Source organism: Nomascus leucogenys, chromosome 8 (genome assembly GCF_006542625.1).
Source record: "Nomascus leucogenys isolate Asia chromosome 8, Asia_NLE_v1, whole genome shotgun sequence".
NCBI lineage: Eukaryota > Metazoa > Chordata > Mammalia > Primates > Hylobatidae > Nomascus > Nomascus leucogenys.
The window spans coordinates 26,967,869-26,991,535 of record NC_044388.1 but is presented as its reverse complement, the minus strand read 5'-3'; the positions used below and the strand labels follow the sequence as shown (position 1 = coordinate 26,991,535).

The 23,667-nt window shown below is 42.7% G+C and overlaps 1 protein-coding gene across 2 annotated transcripts in view; it reads right to left on the bottom strand.

The window, feature by feature from the left end:
* XPO7 (exportin 7) overlaps window positions 1-23,667 on the bottom strand; it is an 86,734-nt gene that overhangs the window by 7,164 nt on the left and 55,903 nt on the right. For both annotated transcript variants that reach the window (XM_030816892.1, XM_030816893.1), the window contains exons 7-23: window positions 23,269-23,434; window positions 21,950-22,023; window positions 19,605-19,724; window positions 17,918-18,064; window positions 16,988-17,160; window positions 14,962-15,155; window positions 14,109-14,214; window positions 12,531-12,666; window positions 11,947-12,020; window positions 10,729-10,809; window positions 9,431-9,494; window positions 8,919-9,027; window positions 7,867-7,973; window positions 5,101-5,189; window positions 3,953-4,060; window positions 624-706; window positions 156-370 (exon numbers count right to left, since the gene is read on the bottom strand). In XM_030816892.1, the coding sequence (XP_030672752.1) occupies window positions 156-370; window positions 624-706; window positions 3,953-4,060; window positions 5,101-5,189; window positions 7,867-7,973; window positions 8,919-9,027; window positions 9,431-9,494; window positions 10,729-10,809; window positions 11,947-12,020; window positions 12,531-12,666; window positions 14,109-14,214; window positions 14,962-15,155; window positions 16,988-17,160; window positions 17,918-18,064; window positions 19,605-19,724; window positions 21,950-22,023; window positions 23,269-23,434 (2,046 nt within the window). The remainder of the gene's footprint in view (window positions 1-155; window positions 371-623; window positions 707-3,952; window positions 4,061-5,100; window positions 5,190-7,866; window positions 7,974-8,918; window positions 9,028-9,430; window positions 9,495-10,728; window positions 10,810-11,946; window positions 12,021-12,530; window positions 12,667-14,108; window positions 14,215-14,961; window positions 15,156-16,987; window positions 17,161-17,917; window positions 18,065-19,604; window positions 19,725-21,949; window positions 22,024-23,268; window positions 23,435-23,667) is intronic.

Below are 23,667 nucleotides of genomic sequence, written 5' to 3'. Positions count from 1 at the left end.
CTTAGCTCCTTTCAGTTGGGAAAACAGAAGACTTAGTTACAGCAAAAGGAGCCAGCTTACATAGTTTCTCAAGAGCAGTGTTCAGTCAGGGGCTCAGGTGAAAAAGGCTGAATGTGATGAGGAACAAGATTCTGGCAATGCAGCGTAAGGCTTACCAAGAGATCACTGTGGGGAATAGAGAGGAGCAGCTTGATGAAGGTCTGCAGAGCATTGTCCAGGGCATCGTCTCCATAGAGACGAAAGACTCCGAAATTGACGTAACTCCCACTGAGAGCAGCCTTCAGCATGGAGAAGCAGATGGAGATGCCCTTGAGCTTCAGAGCATAGACCTGATCCTTTGGGACCTCTCCTAGTGTCAGGATGCGATTGCCTGAGTAGACATGTCATACATGTTTATTCAACCACATTAGAAGCGCTAGTTTAGATCAGCCTTCCTACTCCAAAGGCATACAAATTCCAGCAGGCCCCTGGTGACAGGTGGCACTCTAATGCACATGTATTAGCATACAATAGGAATGCTGTCCTGGCTCCTGCCAGGGCTGGCCAGGGACCCACATGCTGCTTACAGTGTGGTGACTGAGCTGGAATTAACTTCTAGAGGCATGATTATCTGAAGCACTTACCATACATTGTTATCATCTTGCTGGTTTCTCGGAAGAGTAAGATGCCATTGGGGGAAGAGACATCAAACTGGAGTCGCTGGGATCTGAGCAGAGAGCACAGGAGGAGAAAAAGTCAGAGGTGTTTTCTTGGAAGACTGGGGTACTTGAGGCTCTCATCTGAGTACCATGGGTGATCCTGCATTTACATTAAGATAAGCAATTGCCTATCCTAATATGAGAATAACCAAGTTATAGATATTTAACCATGAAGTATCTTCTATCTTAAAGACCAACATGCTAGATTCAGATTCTGTTGCTCAAATTAAAAACATTTATAAGAAAAAAAAAGCAGCAGTAGATAAAATTACTATTTGAAAATTCTCAATTTTATTTGATTAAAGTATACTTTCTTTTTTTTTTGCAATGGAGTCTTACTCTGTCGCCCAGGCTAGAGTGCAGTGGCGCAATCTTGGCTCACTGCAACCTCTGCCTCTCGGGTTCACATCATTCTCCTGCCTCAGCCCCCGGAGTAGCTGGGATTACAGGCACCTGCCACCATGCCCAGCTAATTTTTTGTATTTTAGCAGAGATGGGATTTCACCATGTTAGCCAGGATGGTCTCAATCTCCTGACCTCGTGATCTGCCTGCCTCAGCCTCCCAAAGTGCTGGGATTACAGGCGTGAGCCACTGCGCCCGGTTTGATGTCTCTTCCCCCAATGGCATCTTACTCTTCCTGACTCTTTTGTCTGCTCTACATTTTGATGAGCTTTATTAGATTCAAGTTGGTAAGACCTCAAAAGCCCAGGAGTCCTTCCTCCTTCCTCTCCCCCCCACACTGAATTCATCAAAATCTATCTCTAAAATAAACCCCAAATCCACCTTTCCCTTACATTCTGCTTCTACTCTTACCTGGCTTTAGTCCCATTCTTCACCTGGTAGCCTTTAAAAAACTTAAATGAGATCATTTTAATCCCTTGCTGAAAACACTCTAGCGGCTTCCCACGGCAATGAGAATAAATGCCCACTCCTCACTACTGCTGTGTGAAGGCGCTAGATGATCTGGCTCTGCTCACTGGTCTGACCCGCTCCCACAGCCTCCCCCCACCAACCAGGCTCCTGCCACAAGTCCCAGCAAGGTTGTCCTATCTCAGGACTCATGCAGATGTTTTCTGTTTAGAAGACTCATCTTTGCAGGGCTACTGGAATCTTTCTTGTCATTTAGATCCTAGTTAATATTACCTTCTCTGAGAGGTCTTCCCTGACCCTCCTGTCCTTCAATTCCCCTCTATTTTACTGCCTTGTTTTATTTTGTTTCATGGCAGTTAATCACTGGAAAGATCTTCCATACTTGTTTTTATTGTGTGTCTTCCCCACCATTTGTAACATCAAAGAGGGTAGAGATTTTGTCTGGCATAGTGGCTAGGAAAGTTTGGCAAAGAGTAAGTGCTCTCAAGTATCTATTTTATAAATGAGTAACTCTTGAATATAAGTCTCCTGGGAAGTTATAGCCTCTTTAAGTATTACCCACTCCATAAAGTTGTTTTAAAACTTATTAATTCTGCTAGGCGCGGTGGCTCATGCCTGTAATCCTGACACTCTGGGAGGCCAGAGTGGGCGGATCACCTCAAGTCGGGAGTTCAAGACCAGCCTGACCAACACGGAGAAACCCCGTCTCTACTAAAATGCAAAATTAGCTGGGCCTGGTGGCGTATGCCTGTAATCCCAGCTATGTGGGAAGCTGAGGCAGGAGAATCGCTTGAACCCGGGAGGCGTAAGTTGCAGTGAGCCAAGATTGCGCCATTGCACTTCAGCCTGGGCGATAAGAGAGAAACTCCGTATCGAACATAAATAACTAAATAAATAAAATTAATTAAAAAAAAAAAAAAACTTACTAATTCTCTCAGGACTGCCATGAGAGACCAATGCCCATACCTGAAATTCTGGGAAAGCTAAGGTGCTAGACTTTTCTTTTTCACTATCCTTAATTTGTTTTGAAAATCTTGCTCACTTTTTAAAAGTAAATTTTTATTGACCCTGCCACAACCTCTCTAATAAATACCTTTCTTAAGAAAGGGTTTTTTTTTTTTTTTTTTTAGACGGAGTCTTGCTCTGTCGCCCAGGCTGGAGTGCAGTGGCGCAGTCTTGGCTCACTGCAAGCTCCGCCTCCCAGGTTCACGCCATTCTCCTGCCTCAGCCTCTCTGAGTAGCTGGGGCTACAGGTGCCCAACACCACGCCCGGCTAATTTTTTGTATTTTTAGTAGAGACGGGGTTTCACTGTGGTCTCCATCTCCTGACCTCGTGATCCGCCCGCCTCGGCCTCCCAAAGTGCTGGGATTACAAGTGTGAGCCACCGCGCCCGGCCAAGAAAGGGTATTCTAATACCTATCATATCCTTCTCAATGTCTCTAACCATGAAATGTGATGGACAAGGCACCATTACCAGATGTTAACTTTTATATCTGTGGGTAGGAAATCAGAATCTTGGTTGCCAAATTTATTTCTCCTAAGAGTAGACATCTGGAGATTCTTTTTATTTTATTTTACTTTTTTGAGACAGAGTCTTGCTCTGTCACCCAGGCTGGAGTGTAATGGCATAATCTTGGCTCACTGCAACCTCTGCCTCCCAGGCTAAAGTGATCTTCCTACCTCAGCCTCCTGAGTAGCTGGGACTACAGTTGTGTGCCACCATGCACAGCTGATTTTTTGTAGAGGTGGGTTTCACCATGTTGCCCAGGCTGATCTAGAACTACTGCATTCAAGCAATCTGCCCAAGTCAGCCTCCCAAAAAGCTAGGATTACAGGCGTGAGCCACCATGCCCCACTGGAGACTCTTTTTAAAAGTGACTTATTGGATGGGCGCAGTGGCTCACATCTGTAATCCCGGCACTTTGGGAGGCCGAGGCGGGCGGATCACGAGGTCAGGAGATCGAGACCATCCTGGCTAACATGGTGAAACCCCAACTCTACTAAAAATACAAAAAATTGGCCGGTGTGATGGCAGGCGCCTGTAGTCCCAGCTACTTCAGAGGCTGAGGCAGGGGAATGGTGTGAAGCCGGGGGGATGGAGCTTGCAGTGAGCCAAGATTGCGCCACTGCACTCCAGCCTGGGAGACAGCAAGACTCCACCTCAAAAAAAAAAAAAAGTGACTTATTTCCTGCAGTTGACTATGGTTTTCTGTAGTTAGGAATACTATTCTTTCATACAAACAAAAACACAAAAACTTTTCGAATTTTAAAATGCAGTAGTGAATCTTATTATGTCCCACAATCTGCCCAAAGCACCAGATACAGCAAATTCTCTCAGATAACAGGGCAGATGTGCCCTTGCAAGCTCTGCTTCCTGCTTACCTATTATGAACCAATTCAGCCATCAACTTGAGTACAGGTGTAGTACAGGCTGGATCATGGTACCAGAGCTCAATTGCCCGTTGGAGAATTGGCATATAGGATGGATATCTGTAAATGAGGAGCTAAGGAAAGATTTCTGATTCCAGAAAGGTACAGAATTTAAAATAGTTTTTCAGCACTACCCAAGCACAAACTTGTCAAATTATAGTTAAGTTCCTGTCTCTTGCTTGCTAATCTTGGAGTCTTTCTAACCAGAAGATACTAAAGTGATTTTGTGTTCTTTAACCTGTAAAAGGCATCTAATAATACATTTTAGTTTATATAGTGCCTTTCTTCTGAAGAGCATGATGTATTTCATATTGTTATTTATCCTTTCATTACTTCTATGGTATTATAGGGGATCAGCTCATTTCCTTTACATAACTATTAAAGAGGCACCTGGATTTGAAATAATCTTCACAAGCAAGGGTATGAAGTCAGTAAAGTTAGAGTTCCTAACTTGTAAAAGCTGTCTTTTATTATTGTTATTATTTTTTTTTTATTTTTTGAGACGGAGTCTCGCTCTGTCACCCAGGCTGGAGTGCAGTGGCACGATCTCAGCTCACTGCAAGCTCCGCCTCCCAGGTTCACACCATTCTCCTGCCTTAGCCTCCCAAGTAGCTGGGACTACAGGCGTCCGCCACCACGCCTGGCTAATTTTTTGTATTTTTAGTAGAGACAGGGTTTCACCATGTTAGCCAGGATGGTCTCGATCTCCTGACCTCGTGATCCGCCCACCTCGGCCTCCCTAAGTGCTGGGATTACAGGCGTGAGCCACCGCACCTGGCCTTTTTATTTTTTTCAGCAGACTGAAACATCTGTCTAAATATAGCAAAACCAACAGTTCTACAGTGGTATATAGTTCCACAGGCATTTATATTTGAGATCCAAAAGAGAAACTGGGAGACTACCTCATTCATGTTCTAACCTCAGACAACCTTATGTCTGTCATCAGGTGGCTTCCAGGACACATGCAGGCCTTCTGGGTAACTCTTCATCCTCTCCGCCTCACTACCCTCCCTTCCCCCCACACCGTCTCTGGACCCCATCACCCAATCACACTCCAGTTAAGGCAGGCTGTAGTGTGCTCCTAGTTTGAGTTAGGATACATCCATTCAAAGAGCATCATGAAGCTGGTCTTGGCATTGAAAGCAAAAGCGATCCCTCTCAGGTCTCTTACTAGGCCAACTAAAGTTCGCTGTAGTAGAAGGCAAAAATATGTTAAAATACAAGAAAAGACAAAACTGTAACAATCTGATGAGGATTCCACACATGTATCATCAAATTCTTCCTCTCACAGTTCAACATATACTCCTTCTCAAATATTCGGATTCAATATCTTCTATGCTAGAATGGCATATTTTCATTCTACCAGTGGAAGTTTGTTTTGGAAGTTTCAAGTTTGTTAGTTTTGGAAGTTTGTTATGCCAAGAAAATAGGTTCCTGGTTCATAGCAAAAATAAGAGGCTGATAAGGTTTTAAGACATTGAAGTAATACATCACATGTAAAAAGTGAAAAAGCTTTGAGTCCACCCAGGGAGGAAAGGAGGGGGCGGGGGGAGAGAGAGAGAGACAGAGAGAGAGAGAGAGAGAGAGAGAGAGAGAGAGAGAGAGAGAGAGAGAGACAGATACACGGCAAAGGAACCAGCTCAGAAAGCCAGAAAAAAGCAAAAAAGAAAAACAGAAGTCCCAAAGAAGAAGAGGTAGAAGAGCCATATATACCCTAAAGGAAGTCAGATGCAGGCCCCGCCAGGAGGAAGACAAAGGGGAGTCTACACAGCACCTCTCTCTTTGGGTGGGCCATCTAGATGAGACTATGTTTAATCGGTACTCTCTATTTGCAGAAAAAGAGACTGAGGCTTAAAGAGGCCAAAAAACTTCCCCTAGTCATGTTGCTAGGTAGTAGGAGGGTCCAGATCAGGACTCATACATAATACCAAGACTCCAAATCCAATACTCACTCTCTCAATAAAACTTTTACTTGGGACATGAATAGCAATAAAACTACTATAAAAATCATAGTTTGGGGTTTGTCTCCAAAAGTGGAGACAGAACAACAACAACAAAATGTGCTCAAGAAGGTTGCACACTTGGGGATCTTGACACATTTGGCAAAAACGACATCACTTCTGTTAACAGTCTGCTTGTAAGCAAACAGTTCTCTCCTAAGCTGATACCACAAGCTCAGTTTTCCAGTCTAAGACTTGGTCAGTCTCTTAAAAGACTTTACATGGGACATGACAAAGAAGTGGGTGACAGCTGTAGCCCATTACCAAGGTTGTTCTTTTGGTTAATTTTACTTGCTTTACATGAAACTAATACCATATAATGGGAAAAAGGGCTAATATTCACTGATATCCCTAAATCCTTGATATTGGTTGATACTCTAGCCTAAAGTTGCTAATATGTTCCACAATAAGCCAAGCTTTGAATGGTACCTATCTCAGACCCTGAAACACAAGTATAAAGGGGAGAGAGGGTTGCATTAAGTGGTGTTGCTTTCTGTCTACCCTGCTGATTTATAGATGGAAAAAGAAAAGGCTAAAGATGAAAAAAGGAGAGCTTTAGAATGTTAGGTAAAGCCTGGCATTTTTTTCTGGCAATACCCTGGCTATCTGGTAGTTCTACCATTCAGCCTTGGTGCCCTGAGGAGTACTGTAAAAAGTCCTACCAATAGTAACATCCTGGTGTCTTCTGATTTTTGACACAGAGATCTATACAGGTCAAGAGAACAGTATGTATGAAGTAAAAAGATGAAGAAAGCAACAATCAAGAAATGACAATTCTAAGAGCTAGAAAACAAGAACTTAAAATTCCATATATGTGGAAATTCACTGGGCATCGTGTCTCGTGCCTATAATCCTAGCCACGTGGGAAGCTGGGGCAGGAGGACTGCTTGAGCCAGGAGTTCAAGGCTTGCAGTGAGCCAGGATCATGCCACTGTACTCCAGCCTGGGCAAGAGAGTCAGACTCTGCCTTTAAAAAAAAACAAACATAAAAACCCATATATGTGGAAATTCTTAAACCTTTCTAAGTGACTCAAGTGTCAAAGAAGAAATCTCAATGGAAATTAGAAATCACAAAAAACTGAATAATGAAAATGTTCCATATTAAAATTATGGATTCTGAAGATCTATTTCACAACAATGTAGAAATACTTGACATCACTGAACTGTACATGTAAAAATGGTAAAGATGGTAAACTTTGTTTTTTACCACAATTTTAAGAAAACCTAACTTGTCACTAATGAGCAGTATTAAAAATGAAAAGGGGATGCAATTAAAGATAAAACCGAGATTAAAAATGCAGTAAGAAAACTGTAAACAACTTTATGCTAATATATTTGAAAACAGACAAAAAAAAAACCTAAGAACTACTTAATACATTGTAATATAAAAATAGAAGTTTACAAATCTATACTGGTTCTGCAATTCCAAAACCCTAGAAGTCCAAGATATTAAAAAAAGCTAAGGCAGTGGATAGTTTACGGTCAAGCACGATTTTCTTTTTTTTTTTTTTTTTTTTTTTGAGACAGAGTCTCGCTCTGTCACCCAGGCTGGAGTGCAGTGGCGCGATCTCAGCTCACTGCAAGCTCCACCTCCCGGGTTCACGCCATTCTCCTGCCTCAGCCTCTCTGAGTAGCTGGGACTACAGGCGCCCGCCACCGCGCCCGGCTAATTTTTTGTATTTTTTTTAGTAGAGACGGGGTTTCACCGTGGTCTCGATCTCCTGACCTCGTGATCCGCCCGCCTCGGCCTCCCAAAGTGCTGGGATTACAAGCGTGAGCCACCGCGCCCGGCCTCAAGCACGATTTTCAATCAGGGACTGCCCTAACCCAGAAGCTGATTAATTACTGGGTGAAAGACTCACTCACCTTTGCCTCCTGCTCGTTGAAACTATTGGTGCTAAACATCTGGGCCACAGCCTCAAACGCTGCTGTGAGTGGCAGCATGAACTGCTCATATTGATCTTCATCCTCTCCTGTAAAGGAAACATCCCAGGGTGTAACCCCAATACCAAGAATTCAAAGCTGTGTGTATATGGGAAGATGGAATCAAAGATGAGCAAACCGAGGAGAACTCAAAGGGGGTCCCTTTATTATCCCAACAGGTATTAGTAGCAATTTAAGAGTAACATGTATATATAGAAACAGAATTTTTAAACTAGAAGATGACAACAGAAATCACCTAGTCTAGGCTACGTTTGTTGATGCTGAGCCACAGTATCGAGAGATTCATATGTGTATAAGGTACTATGTTATTTATTTATTTTGCCTTGCTGAGAATTAGCGAGTCAGTGGAGAAAGGACTGAAGCTAGTGCGTGAGAACTAGATGAGACTCAAACTTTAATGGGTACGGTGGTTTCATTCACACTTAATTTTTTAAAAAGTCATCTTTCATAAACCTAGAAGGTTTTATGTCATTTTAGTAGGATTAAATTTAAACAGCTCGAAATTACAGTAATACCACTGAGCTTTAGTTATTAACTGACCTGAAACTGCTAATATCACCACTACTGCTACAAAAGTGATTAAGCCCTTCTGGCTCATCTGTGCTAGAAAACTGGATAATAAAAAGTCATGTTGACTGTTTCAAGTGGGTTTACACCTCATTTGGCCAGAAGTTATCTGGCCAAAAAGATACATTTAGGAATCTCAATTCCCTTATTTAACACCCGAGGAATGTGAAGAGAATTTTAAAGCCACTGCATATCAGATGAAACTTCAGGAGCAGACTGTTACTCTTTTCCAGTTATAAGGACCTCGACAGCATGATCTGTTCTTGGTGAAATCAGGCTATTATTTCAGATAGTTTTGTTACTGTTGAAAAAACAGAAAAGCCCTCCCCAACTAGTTTTCAGTCCTCAAATAAAAATTTAGAATAGTGCCAGATGACTTCATGAGCCACCACGATTTCTTACAGTACCTAAATCCACCATGAGGAGACGCCCAAGTGCTGTGTAGAAGGTAGTCCGACACCGCATGTCTGTCAGGTTGGACTGATTGTTAATACCCAAAAATGAAAAGTGCTCGCTCTATTGAAAAAAAGAAAACAAGTTAAAGGTAAAAACATGAGTTAGAGGCAGAATGCAAGCCAGTAATCAGAATTACTGAGCCCTTTCAAGCCAATGGCTATGTAGTCATTCCTTGAGGATCTGAAGGTTTTTTTTTTTTTTGAAGGCAGGCTACCGTTGTCACTACTACTAATTTATCTGCAGTATGAGTAGCAGTAGGTGACTTCACCATAACTCAGATCATCTGGATCTCAAAGAGCCACTCTGATGACAGTAAGTATAATCTGGCAGTGTGGTGGGAATCAGGACCACAGTCTTTGCTGTAGCAATATCCGGGACCTCAATTTACACATCTCCCTTATGTGTCAAGAACGTGTATGTGTGGGTGGTAGGAGAGCCAGGAAAAGAAGCTAAAATCACTCACCGTGTGATTGTTCAGCATGAACTGTACCGCACTAAGCTTCACTAGCTTCCTTACACTACTGTACGTGAAGACAAAGGAAGGTGGTCAAGGAAAGTGTGAAGCAGACCGAAACTAAGGCAGATGGAAACTTCCCAGAATAAAGAACAATTCACCCAAATATCTTATTTAAAAAAAAAAAAAAACTTGAGTATACCACTGCCAAATATGAAAAAATGCGTTCTAAGCACTATTTAATCAATAAGAAAACACCTATACTGGCCGGGCGTGGTGGCTCACACCTGTAATCCCAGCACTTTGGGAGGCCGCAGTGGGCGGATCACGAGGTCAGGAGATCGAGACCATCCTGGCTAACACGGTGAAACCCCGTCTCTACTAAAAATACAAAAAATTAGCCGGGCGTGGTGGTGGGCGCCTGTAGTCCCAGCTACTCGGGAGGCTGAGACAGGAGAATGGCGTGAACCCGGGAGGTGGAGCTTGCAGTGAGCTGAGATCGCGCCACTGCACTCTAGCCTGGGCGACAGAATGAGACTCCATCTCAAAAAAAGAAAGAAAGAAAGAAAGAAAACACCTATACCAAACTCCTATTTGTAAGAAAATAGAATAAACCTAGCGGTTTCCCCAAATAATCATGAATAGCCTAAAAGAGCTTTTCTCAGCGGGGGTTCCAAGGGAGAATTAGGCCCTAAACTCCTGCCTAAGAGGCATATATTGTGTATAATGAATGAACTTCTCTCCTGTTTAGAATGGTACTAGCTATATACAGTATTTGGAGAAGCGAGAAGAAAGTCACTTCAATAATTTTACAGGGTTTACCCTTCTTGCGGACCCCTGGTTGTGAAAAGCTGCCCTAGAGCAATTCAAACTTTACAGCAGACCTAGTTCAAGTCAAGAGGAAGTATAGTCATCACTTCAATCACAAAGCTTGGAATCAGGATGTTTCTACCAACCAGCTGATGGGACAACCTAAGAAGGAGTTTGTCTCTACTAAGGATACTAAAACCTTGGTCACACAGAGTGTGTACCTATGAGATGGGGCTAATATGCATTTCTGGAACTTAGGAATAGACAGGGATAAATCTATACTAAACTATCAGGTCAGGTGTCAGCTCATTTTTGGGGTCTGAAATTATTCCTATATTCTGCATGGGCATTGGTGTTTTTTTGGACTCTTAGGAAAATGGAAGATATGTGAGTACCCACTAAAGCTAAACTGAAGTGGAAAGAGCAGGAGGCCATGATTCTAAGACTGTGGCATGCCAGTTTCTGTTGTGCACAGAAGCTAGCTTAGAAAAGGATATCCAATGGAGAGGTCATTGAGAAGCTGTAGTGTCTTGGAGGTGATTGGTTCACAACGGCCCCAGTACTTCAAGTTGGTGATGCTGGAGGACAAAAAGAAAAAAAAAAGCAGGAGACCTTTTTGATTTGCTGGTTTCCTTGAGGGCTGGGAGAAGAAGAAAGTCATTCATCAAAAGTCACCACACATCTGCACCACCAATTCACAGACATCACGACCACAAAAAAAGATGGGTAGGAAATCTCTGTACTTACATTTGGTTGACTAGAAAAATTATCCTTCAGATAATCTTCACTACTTGGTTCCAAAGCTACACTGGCCCATACCCAGGCCCTTGGAATTCTGGGGCACTCCAGGGCTGATTTCTGCAGCAAGGGTAAGAGATTTCTGCGGCAGTGATAACATGCAGACGTATGCAATTCTGCACCTGCACCATCCACTGTCAGCTGCAGAATTCTAGTAGCCCTTGCTTCTGGATTCTTGGCTGGCAGAGTCCTTTAGACCCCCTTTGCTTTTTCCATCTTAAATTATTAAACCAGCTCATGGATATGAGTGTTTAGGGTTGGGACAGTTGGTAGGAGGCAAAATGTCACTCTGCACACAGCCCTGGGTAATATCTTTGGCTCCTAGTGTGTGCTTTGATAAATTGAGCTCCTCAAAAGGGCAAAATGTAACCAAAGGGGTGTAACGTAAAAAAAATAAATAAAAAAGGGCCAATTAGGAGCTCCAACTCTGAAGACAGTTCAAACAGCAGCACTAGATTTTGGAGACTCAACACTCTTAAAGGGTGTGATGTTTCCTGGGAGGAATAAGCCCATTTTTAAGTGGGGCTTTCCCCTTCGAGGGGATAACTAGAGGAAATCAGCAACAGAAAGTGAATGCCTATGCTGGGCATCCCTGGAGCACAGCAACTGGATGAGGGGCTGAGCAGTAATTACTGGGGTGGAGGTCTGTTTTGCTAATGACATGGCAGAGTTTCACCTGTGATTCCAGAGGAGATTCTGCAAGAGCAAAATTAAATCCTTGCCTGTACAAGCCTGGAATGCTCTGGGGCCGGGCCATATCTCTAAGCACAGCTTGTCACACACTCAAATGCACAATTTTCTGACGCAAACGATCAATGCTGGAATACCAGGCACTGGCAGCACAATGCCAAGATCACATTTTACAGTTGCAACAGGATTGCAAAGGACTCTTGCTGGTGGCAAGCTGAAACACTTACATTTTTCCTATGAAGACGCTTAGGACCATGGTCTCATCGTTCAAGCCCAGAACTTCTGAGAGTCGGCGGTACAGCTGGTGTTAAGAAGAGAAAGTAACCAGAACACATGAATTAGAACAATCACATCCTGGTACTATTTTTGTCCACACTCATGGGTAAGATGTGGAAGAAAATGGACAAGAATCCCAGAGCAGACTTTACTGAAGGGATAAGCTAGTTTCTAAGTATTACTGGACAGATGCTGAGCAATCTTACTGGTCCCTTTCAATCCTGAAATCGCAAAAAGACAGCCCAAATCTTCTACTGTTCTGAATATTAATTCATGCATGGAGACTAAGAATTGCCCATTTGTGGGAGAATGACAGATGTTTGGACTGGCCATTTGTTAAGCATACGGAGCACTAGAGAAATGGGTCCAATTCTTTGACGAATCTCCCAGAATTTAAAGACTAAGAGAAAACATTTGGACTGTCCTATTACCTGAAATCTGGAGGTTATGTGAACTATCAGCAACTGTTTCCCTCCATCAGCAATCCCACAAGTGAGAAGTGAGAACTAAGGGGAGCCAACTGAGAGGCTATTACCTTAGAGGATTTCTGCACTTGGTCCCCAATGTAGATCTTACGAAACTGTTCAAAAAAGCTCAGCATGGCCAACTCTAGCTTCTCATTACCCGCCTGGGCCAAACGAGAATCTGTTAGGTTCATCAGCTGGAGCACCCTGGAGGAAGAGGAGCAATGATTCTCTCAACAGCAGGACATCCTGGTTACTCTAGACAACCCCAGCTATCTTGACATTGTCGTATATGCCTGTACTTGGGTAGAGCAATCTCCTGCAACCAAGTTCATCTACATAAATGAGGGAGACAGGACTAGACCAGGAGTTTTCGATCTTTCTGGAGACACATAAAGGATGATGTTCACAGGTAGGTAACACTTCGAGGGATTACTAGCAGAAATACTACCTGTGACTTCATCTCTTTTCTCTGTACCTTCTCCCCAAAAGAAAGGATACTGGAATGCAAGTGAGTGAATGCAAATACAGATGTCATAATAAGTGAGTCATTTGACATTTGAGTGTGGGAATAGTTAACTATTTGTGACACACCATGAGTGAATGAGACTCCATCATTGTGTTGCTACACTCAAGCTCAGAACCAGTCTGCAAGACATTGTTTGAACTAAATTTATATTATGACACACACAGTATTGAACTGGGCTGCAGAATCAGAAAGGCATTAGATTTCATTCTTATTAAAGCTTTGCTCAGCTCTTCAAAAAATGCCAGTGGGAAAATGCTACGGAGACTTTCGTCAGGATTAAGGGACCTCTGGGCAAATGGGCATCTGATAAACAAAATGGGGGTAGAAAGAGACAAATGAGGATTTTCAGAAGATATATATATTGAAGGCGGGACACGGTGGCTCATGCCTGTAATCCCAGCAATTTGGGAGGCCGAGGCAGGTGGATCACCTGAGGTCAGGAGTTCAAGACCAGCCTGGCCAACATGGTGAAACCCCGTCTCACTAAAAATACAAAAATTAGCCAGATGTGGTGACACATGCCTATAATCATAGCTACTTGGGAGGCTGAGGCAGGAGAATCGCTTGAACCCGGGAGAACCCGGAACAGGGAGGCAGAGGTTGCAGTGAGCCGAGATAGCGCCACTGCACTCTGGCCTGGGTGACAGAGCGAGACTCCATCTCCAAAAAAAAAAAAGTTTTGATAAAATGAGAATTGCACAGATGCAAAATAACTTGAAATGTATGGCCAAGAGATTTGAAAGGCTGTAGGAACTCTGTAATTCCATCTCTGGTGAATTTAAAGAACCGCAATTTCCTTTTAGACTTATTTTGGGATGGCAAAAGCAGTCCATATTTTACTAACTCTGAGATATTGTTCTTAAACAGACCTAACAGAGAGTCTCTGCTTTAGTTTTCCTAATTCCGTATCCATTATTTCCTTGCTGAATTATTGCTGGTTTTTTTTTTTTAAACTAAAGATCATAGACAGAGTTATCACAGCACTTATAAAAGGCTTGAAAGCTGTGTCTCATGGGCAGTTAGCATGTTCAGATTATGTTCTGTAAGTGGAGAGGACCCCATCGGGGAGTGGAGAAGTGCCAGCGAGGCGGAGTGGAGAGCTTCTGTGGGGAGCACTTACCGACAGACAAGCTCACCATCCATGGCGTCTTGCTCATCAGTGCTGGCAAAAGAAACCCGGCCACCGATCACTGCTCCAATAATGTAAACCAGCCATGTCAGCCTTCCTGCAGCAGGAGACAGACCCAGTGTCACCTCCAGTGATAGTTTCTTGAAGACATTCCTCACTCTGAACTTCCTTAATCTTAAGAACACTGTGGTGAAACCATGAAGTCTTACTCTTCTTACAGAGAATGGCTACTTCTCTGTTTTGGTAAGGGCAATGCTAAGGGGGAAATTCGTTAGGTAACCAATGTTCCTGTATCAGACAAGGCCATTATTTTTAGTGTAGTATTTCCTTAGAGTTAAAAACACCCAAGCTGGGCACAGTGCCATGTTACAAACACCAGCCAGGCCCGGTGAAAAGAGGAAGCCCAGGTTACTATCTCTACTTATCTCCCTGTTTCCCCTGGGCCTTTATTTAGCAGTCATAAACCTCTCAGCCTGGTCCCAGCTGTGCTGTGGGGCATTAAAAAGTAGACAGGAGCCAGGTGTGGTGGCACATGCCTGTAGTCCCAGCTACTTCGGGAGGCTGAGGCAGGAGGATCACTTGAGCCAAGAAGTACAAGGCCCACGTGGGCAACATAGCAAGACCTCATCTCTTAAAACAAAATCCCACTGCAGATGTGATTTCAGTTCTTCTTCCCTAGTCCCTTGAGGGATTTATTCATTCATAAAGATTCCTGTGCATATGGAGATAACTGATGATGAAAGAATCCTTTTGCGGGGAGGTAGGAAAGGGGTGGCAATGAGCGAAGGGGTACTGGACAACATCTCCTCACAGGTCTAGAGTTCCCAGCATGCTGCACACTCACCCTCCTGCACTGCAATGTCCATTGGGCTTGCGCTGGCACTTTGTAGCAGCTCCTGGTATGACTGGGCCGACTGGTCAAACAACTGCACAAGGAGTGCACACGTCTTCTCATACTCACAACGCCCAATGGTGGACAGCTGGTCCAACTGCTGCTGGACCAGCCCCGTATCCTCCAGGGGATCTTCCAGGCCATCTCTATTCCCAAGGGAAGAAGGAAGGCAGCTCTCTTAAAATATGACTCCTGATTTCCCCAATATAGCAGCTCTCTGACTTCTTCACGTAGCCACCATTTCTGACTGTAGAGGTCTACATCCCAACATTACTTTTTCCCAAGGAAGAATGTTTAATGAGGCAGAAGGCCAATGTCTTTGCCCTAGCATCAGTCTCCCTTAGGTATATTCTGCTTGTTGGTGTCAAATCTTACAATCTGAATTCTCAACTCTTAATGTTTTTCTGCCTTCAACCTCAAAGTCCTGCCCTTCTCACCTCTCTGACCTCTTGACTCTTAGTCTTTTGCTTGTTCTTGACTATAGTAAACTGTAGGATAAGTACACAGTCCTGTGTGGGAGGCCATTGTGGCCAGATGTGTCTTGGAATTCAGAACTGTTCAAATTGGAGGAAGGCAGTATGATGCTTCTACCATATCATATAAAACCCTTGATGGGCTTTGTGGCACATCAAACTCAACGTTCCTGTAGCAAAACTTACGAATATTATAAATGGTCATACTAAGTAGGATTTAAAAAAAAAACTATAAATGGTCTCACACCAACTCCTGTCCAGTTTGGTAACAAGTGAATTCTAATGCCAAACTGATGAGGAAATTTCTTTTGTCACATCTTTGACTTTGGAATTGCAGACAAGGCATTGTGGACCTGTACTAGGTCTTGCCTTATCTGCCAGCTCCTAGATTTTAACATCTTGTCCAATGAGGAGCTTTTCTGTTGTTACACTGCAGTATGATAATGGCAGCAGCAGCAGCAGGAGCAGCAACACTAAAACTAGCTGTGTGCTTACCATGTGCTACACACTGTGCCAGGTCATATTAATTTAATCCTTGTAAGAACCTTATGAGGTAGGCCTATTATTATTTGAATTTTACAAATACAGAAATGGAGCAACTTGCCCAAGAGTACACAGCCACTAACTGGCTATCTGGCCCCAGAGCCTACAAACATGTAACCACTCCCCAACGATGCCTCGCTGAAGCCAGCTGAATCCTCAGGAGTGGAAGCTATGGAGGTGACAGAAGGCGGCTTGCTGGTGAACTTCATGAATACTCAGATTTTGAACTGATTCAAGTCATAAACAGTTAAGACTATAACTCATGACTATTCAATGCACTTGGGGCTAAGCAAATTAAGAATCCAACTTAAAAAGGCCCCAGACCCTTAGACTCCAAGTAAATTCTCTTGACAAACAGCCCGTGGAAACAAGAAAGCTACCTAAACAGGGATAACTTCATTTTATACAGGTCATTTTTGAAAGGGCTTGACATTTCTTTAGCTACGGGTTTTTGGTTCAGTTAAGTCAATGTAGACAGAAACCATGTGTGAATGTAAAGCAATCAGTGATCAGTGGCTTAGAATTCTTATGTGTTCTAGCTCTGGAATTAGAATTGATAACTAGATTGTGTAATCTTTATCCACTTATTTCTTTAGGAGTTCACATTAAGCACCTATAAGTTACACATAATTCTTATTATCTGTATCTTATAAATGTTTCTCATATTGAAAGAAAAACAGTGGCAAGGACAAACATTATATGGCTGTATACTCTGTATTCAAAGATATTGCTATGGACAGTGAAAAGGGGGAATATGAATAGAATATAAATGTTCAAGAGACAAGACTATTCTATCAGGTTTTATGCTCTCATGCTACTCTGCTGACAAGGAAGAAGAACCATGAACAGTAGTAGCTCCAATGAGACACGCTTCGAGTACCTTTTTGCCAGTGGGGTGTCTGATCTCTAGGAAGTGTGACAACAGGCCACTGGTGTGGGAATGAATGAGGCTGTTTCCTTACCTCAGTATGATGTGCACAGATTCCAACCGGGATGTGATGTAGGCTTTGGTGACCTCAGGAGTGTAAGTTTCCAGCATGTGGGGCTCTGTGGCTTTGACATACGGCACAGAGGCTGCCAGCCGCTGCCACAGGCTCAGAAGATAGTGCACACTATTTGGAGCAAATTCCCAGTGCTAAAGAAAAGCAGAAAAGCAGAAGGCGTATTTTTCATTTCTGTACATGTTAGTCCCATGCCATCGACACAGAAGATAAAGACTTTTTTCTTTTTTTAAAAAAAGAGGATAGACTTTTGTTGGCTTTGTTCTGTGTATGGCAACTAGTTTAATGTGTTTACTAGCATTTCAGAGATTAAGCATCTAATGAGAAGGGCTACTCTATGCTGGCTGTGTAAGCCTTATCAGACGGAAAGCCATATGTAAGTGGGTCTCAACCATTAGTATGCATGACAATCACCTGAAGAACTTGTTAGAAACACCAAGGCTCTACCCTGGACCTAGTGAACCAGAAATTATGGGGATAAGACTCAAGAATCTATATTTTTTCATCAGTCCCCTAGATGACTGTGATACAAGCCATAAAATCTGAGACCCATTGTTCTATATTACACGACTAAGAAAGAGAGGGCATCAACTCTCTTTTTACTCTTCTAGCTCCCTGTTCCAACCTTGGCTTTTTTGGGGTGACTATGAGGGAATTCTCTCTGGGATGAATCTAAATATTGTCCTAGTAATTCCCACATGTTCCTCTCCCCACACTACTTGCACTTGTGTAAATGTAAATCACAGGCCACAATAGTAACTACTCTGCAGGGCTATACTGTACTTATGGTTACCTTTGCCAAGAAAAAAAAAAACATTCTTACATGGTTAAAACCAACAAGCAAGAGATTCCAGTATTTAGGAAGGAAGACACAAGTAATCAAAGACAAACCTGTAGGCTGGTCACTGTGAAGTTGGCTATCAATCGGATGACCTCAGGATAGTTTTCCACCTTTACCAATTCTCCCAGTTGATAGTTACTCTTCAATCGGGCCAGTAGTCTGCAAAACTCATGGTAATTGTTTGGGTCTGATAAACTCTGGCAATAGCAGAGGAGAAAAATAAAATGTAAAATGTGCCTTAACATACTTCAAGAATGATGTATACTTGAGATGGCATGGGGGAAGGGGTAGAATCTACCTTTTAACTTCTGGGCTGCAGGTCATGATTCACAATGATATGTCTGTATAACGTTCAGAAACAATTTTTTAAAAAGTCACTTTGAAAAGGGACAGTCACATTTATTATCTCATATGTTCACAATAATAATCACATGAGATGACATTATTAGCCTCAACGGACAGGGTTTGAAACAGAAGCCCAGGAGGATCACACTGAGGCTGTAAAGCTCATTATGGCAGAAGTGGGCACGACCTAAGAAGTGACTAGCTTGTTTGCTTATTGATTGTTACCAATCAAAGGAAATCTAATGAAATTTTCATTTCCACATCTGTCAAACTGATCATTCAGCACAACCGATAGTTAGCAAAGTTATACAAATGTTTCATGTATTTATATCACTTACTGTAATTTATTCGTATATTAGTGTTTATATGATATAGTTATAGCAAATATTACAGATATTTTAAAATCTATTCTACCAGTATATTTAATTGTATGTTTCCTGATATGTCTTCTTCTGTTAGCATATGTGGGCTAAGACTTTGTTTTGTTCACCCGTGTATCCCTGGCATAGAGTAGGTACTCAATATAATTTGTTGAATGAATGAATTTTAAAAAGAGGGACAAAACTGAATATATTTTAAAATAAACTGCTTTTTAATTTTCTTCTGATGTAGAGAAGTGATACTTTCAAAAAAATACTGAATCACTGGGACTTCAAAAGACAAAAAGGGCAATCGAGTTATGAAATTAATATTTGAAAGAAGTATCCTCCTTCCCACCTAAAAGCAGCCCTATATACTTAGGTTACCGATAAACATTTTTTAAAAATGGTAAACAAAATCAAAAAGCAAATGTTAGAATTTTTTTTTTTTTTTTTTTTTGAGACGGAGTCTCACTCTGTCGCCCAAGCTGGAGTGCACTGGCATGATCTTGGCTCACTGCAACCTCTGCCTCCCGGGTTCAAGCGATTCTCCTGCCTCAGCCTCTTGAGTAGCTAGGATTACAGGCACGCGCCACCATGGCCGGCTAATTTTTTTTGTAGTTTTAGTAGAGACAGGGTTTCACTATGTTGGCCAGGCTGGTCTTGAGCTCCTGACCTCATGTGATCTGCCCACCCTGGCCTCCCAAAGTGTTGGGATTACAGGCGTGAGCCACTGTGCCTGGCGATGTTAGATTCTTAATTTCTTGGGGGAAAAATGACTAGCTTCTTCCTTATTTCCTTACAGCAAAGTGATTCTTTCCCGTAACTCCTCCATTTCTGAAGCTGGAGGATATAAGCTCCTCTTTTGGGCAAATAATCTCAGAATTGGCCTCCAAATAGAGATTCACATCAGTCTTCCCTGAAGAACAACAGACTGAATTGTTTACTAGGCCTCAGGATGCATTTCCTTCTGACTCATAACAGCTGGGCATACACTAATCCTATACATATGTAAATTCTCAGATAAACTTACCTGTGGGTTTTCCAGTATTCGTTTAACACCATCAACAAGATGAGAGAGAAACTTGGCCCTCTCTGCATTGTTAAACAGGGATCTTCTGACTGAGGCAATCTGTACCAAGCAGGATAATACCTAAATGCAGGGCAGAACCCAAACACGACGATTAAAAAGACTGTACAGTTATTTTCACCAGAAACGTTCCACCTCCTACAATATCCTTCTTTAGGATATCTGAAGCAACATTATTTTAAAAAGAGAAAAGAAAACAACATAGATCCAAGCAGACCATAGCAGCCCATTAAATTCAGTTTGGAAATTCCCTTAGGTACAAATTCCTTTGACCACTCCAATGGCATCTTTATTCTTGCTGAGATACATTATTTCACCCTTAAAAATATCAAGCAGTTTATACTTTAAAGTTTTAGATTTAGTTTTCTTGGCTAACCTGAGTTTGACATGTAGACATTATGTGCTTATGTCATTATATGCTATAAAGAAATAAGCGTATCGGCTGGGCGGGTGGCTCACGCCTGTAATCCCAGCACTTTGGGAGGCTAAGGTAGGCAGATCACGACGTCAGGAATTTGAGACCAGCCTGGCAAACATAGTGAAACCCCATCTCTACCAAAAATACAAAAAATTAGCTGGGCATGGTGGCGGGCACCTGTAATCCCAGGTACTTGGGAGGCTGAGGGAAGAGAATCACTTGAAGCCAGGAGGCGGAGGTTGCAGTGAGCCGAGATCGCGCCACTGCACTCCAGCCCAGGCAACAGTGAGAGACTCCGTCTCAAAAAAAAAGAAAAAAAAAAGAAATAAGCATATCATATCTGGGCCCTAAAAAAAGCCAGCTTTGGCCAGGCATGGTGGCTCATGCCCGTAATCCCAGCACTTTGGGAGGCTGAAGCAGGCAGATCACCTGAGGTCGGGAGTTTGAGACCAGCCTGACCAACATGGAGAAACCCTGTCTCTACTGAAAATACAAAATTAACCGGGCGTGGTGGCTCATGCCTGTAATTCCAGCTACTCAGGAGGCTGAGGCAGGAGAATCGCTTGAACCCATGGATCGTGCCATTCCACTCTAGCATGGGCAATAAGAGCAAAACTCTGCCTCAAACAAACAAACAAACAAAAAAACACAACCCAGCTTTATCCCTGAAGACATTTCCCCCTGTTCCTGCTGTGTTAGATACTTATATTCTCTGTTTGCCCCTCTAGATCTGCTTTCGACCCTTCTCCACCCTGCCCTATTCCCTAGGAGGCTGACCTCTGTTGAGGACAGCAGCCAAGCTCCCTTGCCCTCTGGCTTCTAGTTGGCTTCAACCAATGGAAAGTACCAGCAGGAGATGAGAGGGCAGAGGGAACAGGGTACCCCTCTTCCGACCATCCAGCTGGCTATGCGGTGCCAGAGTTTCTCTAGTGACGCCCGTGGTTCTTCTTGTCCAGCCTTCCTCTAAGCCACAGCTTCAACTCTCTCCAGGTTTCCTTCACTTGTCCTTTGAGGCTCCCCACTACTGCCAGCCCCAGGGGCATGCACCACCACCCCGTGTTGGTGTCCCTTAGTTTTACCCACACCTTTGCAAGTAGTACTTTCTTAATCATCCCTCTTGACTGTGCTACCTTTTCTTGCAGTAACCTTAACGATACACCCGACAACACTGAAATCATGTTTCGGCAAACACAAAAGTTTACATTAATTTGCAGAAGTGCTACAATGACCAGAAAAGTCCCTCTACTGCACAAACACTACGCACACCACTCATTACTTTACTGTGTTTTCTTTATATATTTTGTATATAACACCAACCAGTAATTTACACCAACAATCTGAAATACCAGACCAATAGTATTTTAGAACCTGAATGAATTTTGAGGTTTTAGGTTAATTATGGCTTTAAAGGAGAAATACACCATTCCCAATAGCTTTCAAATGTTATTCAGGGTAAGTATGCAAATTAGCCTTCCCATCACAGTTTCCATTTATGACAATCTAACGTACACCTAAGGGGTTTTCTGAGTCAGGACAATCTTAATAGTTCAACTAGACAGTATTAGGTGAATCCCCAGGTGCTAGCCTGTGGCCATTTGAGGAACAGCATAAAGTCAGATACACGATGAGACCCAAAAGAGCTTGACCATCTGCAGGAATTGGCCTTCAGACAGGAATAATTTAAAAATAATTAAGACTTTATGGCTGGAACTTTTAGGCTACAAGCTTAATCTCAAAAGACTAGATAACTAGCCTAGTATTTCTATGCTTTACTTGCATAATTTTATAAAACAAAATGAATATAAGGTTCATTCACCATTGCTATCTTCTAGGAATAGGTTTGCTTTAAGAAATGGTAGTCCTGACTCACCAGAGGTGAAAATGAAGGAGGGATGGAATGATACAGGTCAAAAAACAGCTGCAGGGTTGAAGAATCTAAGAAGGCTGGGGAAGAAAAAGACAAAAGACATCATTTTATTAAGTATGAACACTGCCACTGACATACTTTCAGCACTATACATCAGGGAGCACATCCTTCTGCCTACTTATCTTACAGAGTATTTATTTCCTTTGGAAGTGATAAGCAAATAGGGGCTTTTTGGTTTCCCTTTTTCTTTTCTCTTTTTTTTGAGATGGAGTCTCCCCCTGTAGCCCAGGCTGGAGTGCAATGGCGTGATCTCGGCTCACTGCAACCTTTGCCTCCTTGGTCCCGGTTCAAAGGATTCTCCTGCCTCAGCCTCCTGAGTAGCTGGGATTACAGGCACGTGCTACCATGCCCAGCTAATTTTTGTATTTTTACTAGAGACGGGGTTTCACCATGTTGGCCAGGCTAGTCTTGAACTCCTGACATAGTGATCCGCCTGCCTCGGCTTCCCAAAGTGCTGGTATTACAGGTGTGAGCCACCATGCCCGGCCTCTTTTCTTTTTTTGAAAGTACTATTTTAGCTTCTCTAAGAAACAGATTTCTTCTTTCAACTCTCTGAGAACTTAATCTGAACACCTCTGTCCATAAAACTTTTATCCTTCTGGAATACGAAGACAAACATAAGAACAAGTTGTTGTGTTTGATTTTGTTTTTAAAGATAGTTATTACCCTAAATAGATTACAGAAGTCTCTAGGCAATTAATGCAAGAAGGTGAAATACATATCTATTATTAATCAGCAATTTTAAAAGTTCTTTGACACTGGGGGATCTGTAAGATTACTCCAACAACCTCCCCAACATTATAAAATAGATGTTACTGGCCGGGCACAGTGGCTCACACCTGTAGTCCCAGCACTCTGGGAGGCCAAGGTAGGAGAATCACTTGAGCCCAGGAGTTCAAGACTAGCTTGGGCAACATTGTGAGACCCCACTTCTACAATACATAAACAAACAAAATTAGCCGGGTGTGGTGGCATGTGCCTGTAGTTCCAGATACTTGGGAGGCTGAGATGGGAAGACTGCTTGAGTCCAGGAGGTTGAGGCTGCAGTGAACTGTGATCGTGCCACTGCACTCGAGGCTGGGTGACAGAGTGAGACCCTGTCTTTAAAAAACAAACAAACAAAAAAAGACGTTAGAATTTTTTCTCAATTCTCCCTCAGAATACACAGGGGTTGCCACAGGGGTTGCCAGGAGTTCTTTAGATCATTCTACAGACACTCTGTAGGGGAGTGACAGCCTTTGAGGTGGAGGAAGTTTTGTTACCTGATCTCCAGCTGGTGGGAATCTGCACTGTACACAGGTCGTCTGAGGACTCATCAGTGGAAGTGCCAATGAAGTCAAAGTTGAGGCAGTTATGAGTGAGCTTCAGCAGTTGCATGAGCAAGCCATGCTGACTTTCATCATTCAAGTTTAGATTCTTTCCTGAAGCCTGTAAAAATTACCACATAATGAGCCCCCAAAATCACTTCTCTCTTCCCAGCTTGCTCCCAGACTCGACAAAGCTGTTAAGTCAGAAAAGGAGGGCTATATGTTAGCACAGTAAAATGTCCCTTTCTCTCCGAAGATGCGGTACTTCTATCACCTGTTATTATGAAAATACCTAGCTCCTTATATACTATTAAAACATATTTACTATAAAAACATGAAGTTGGTATTTAAAGA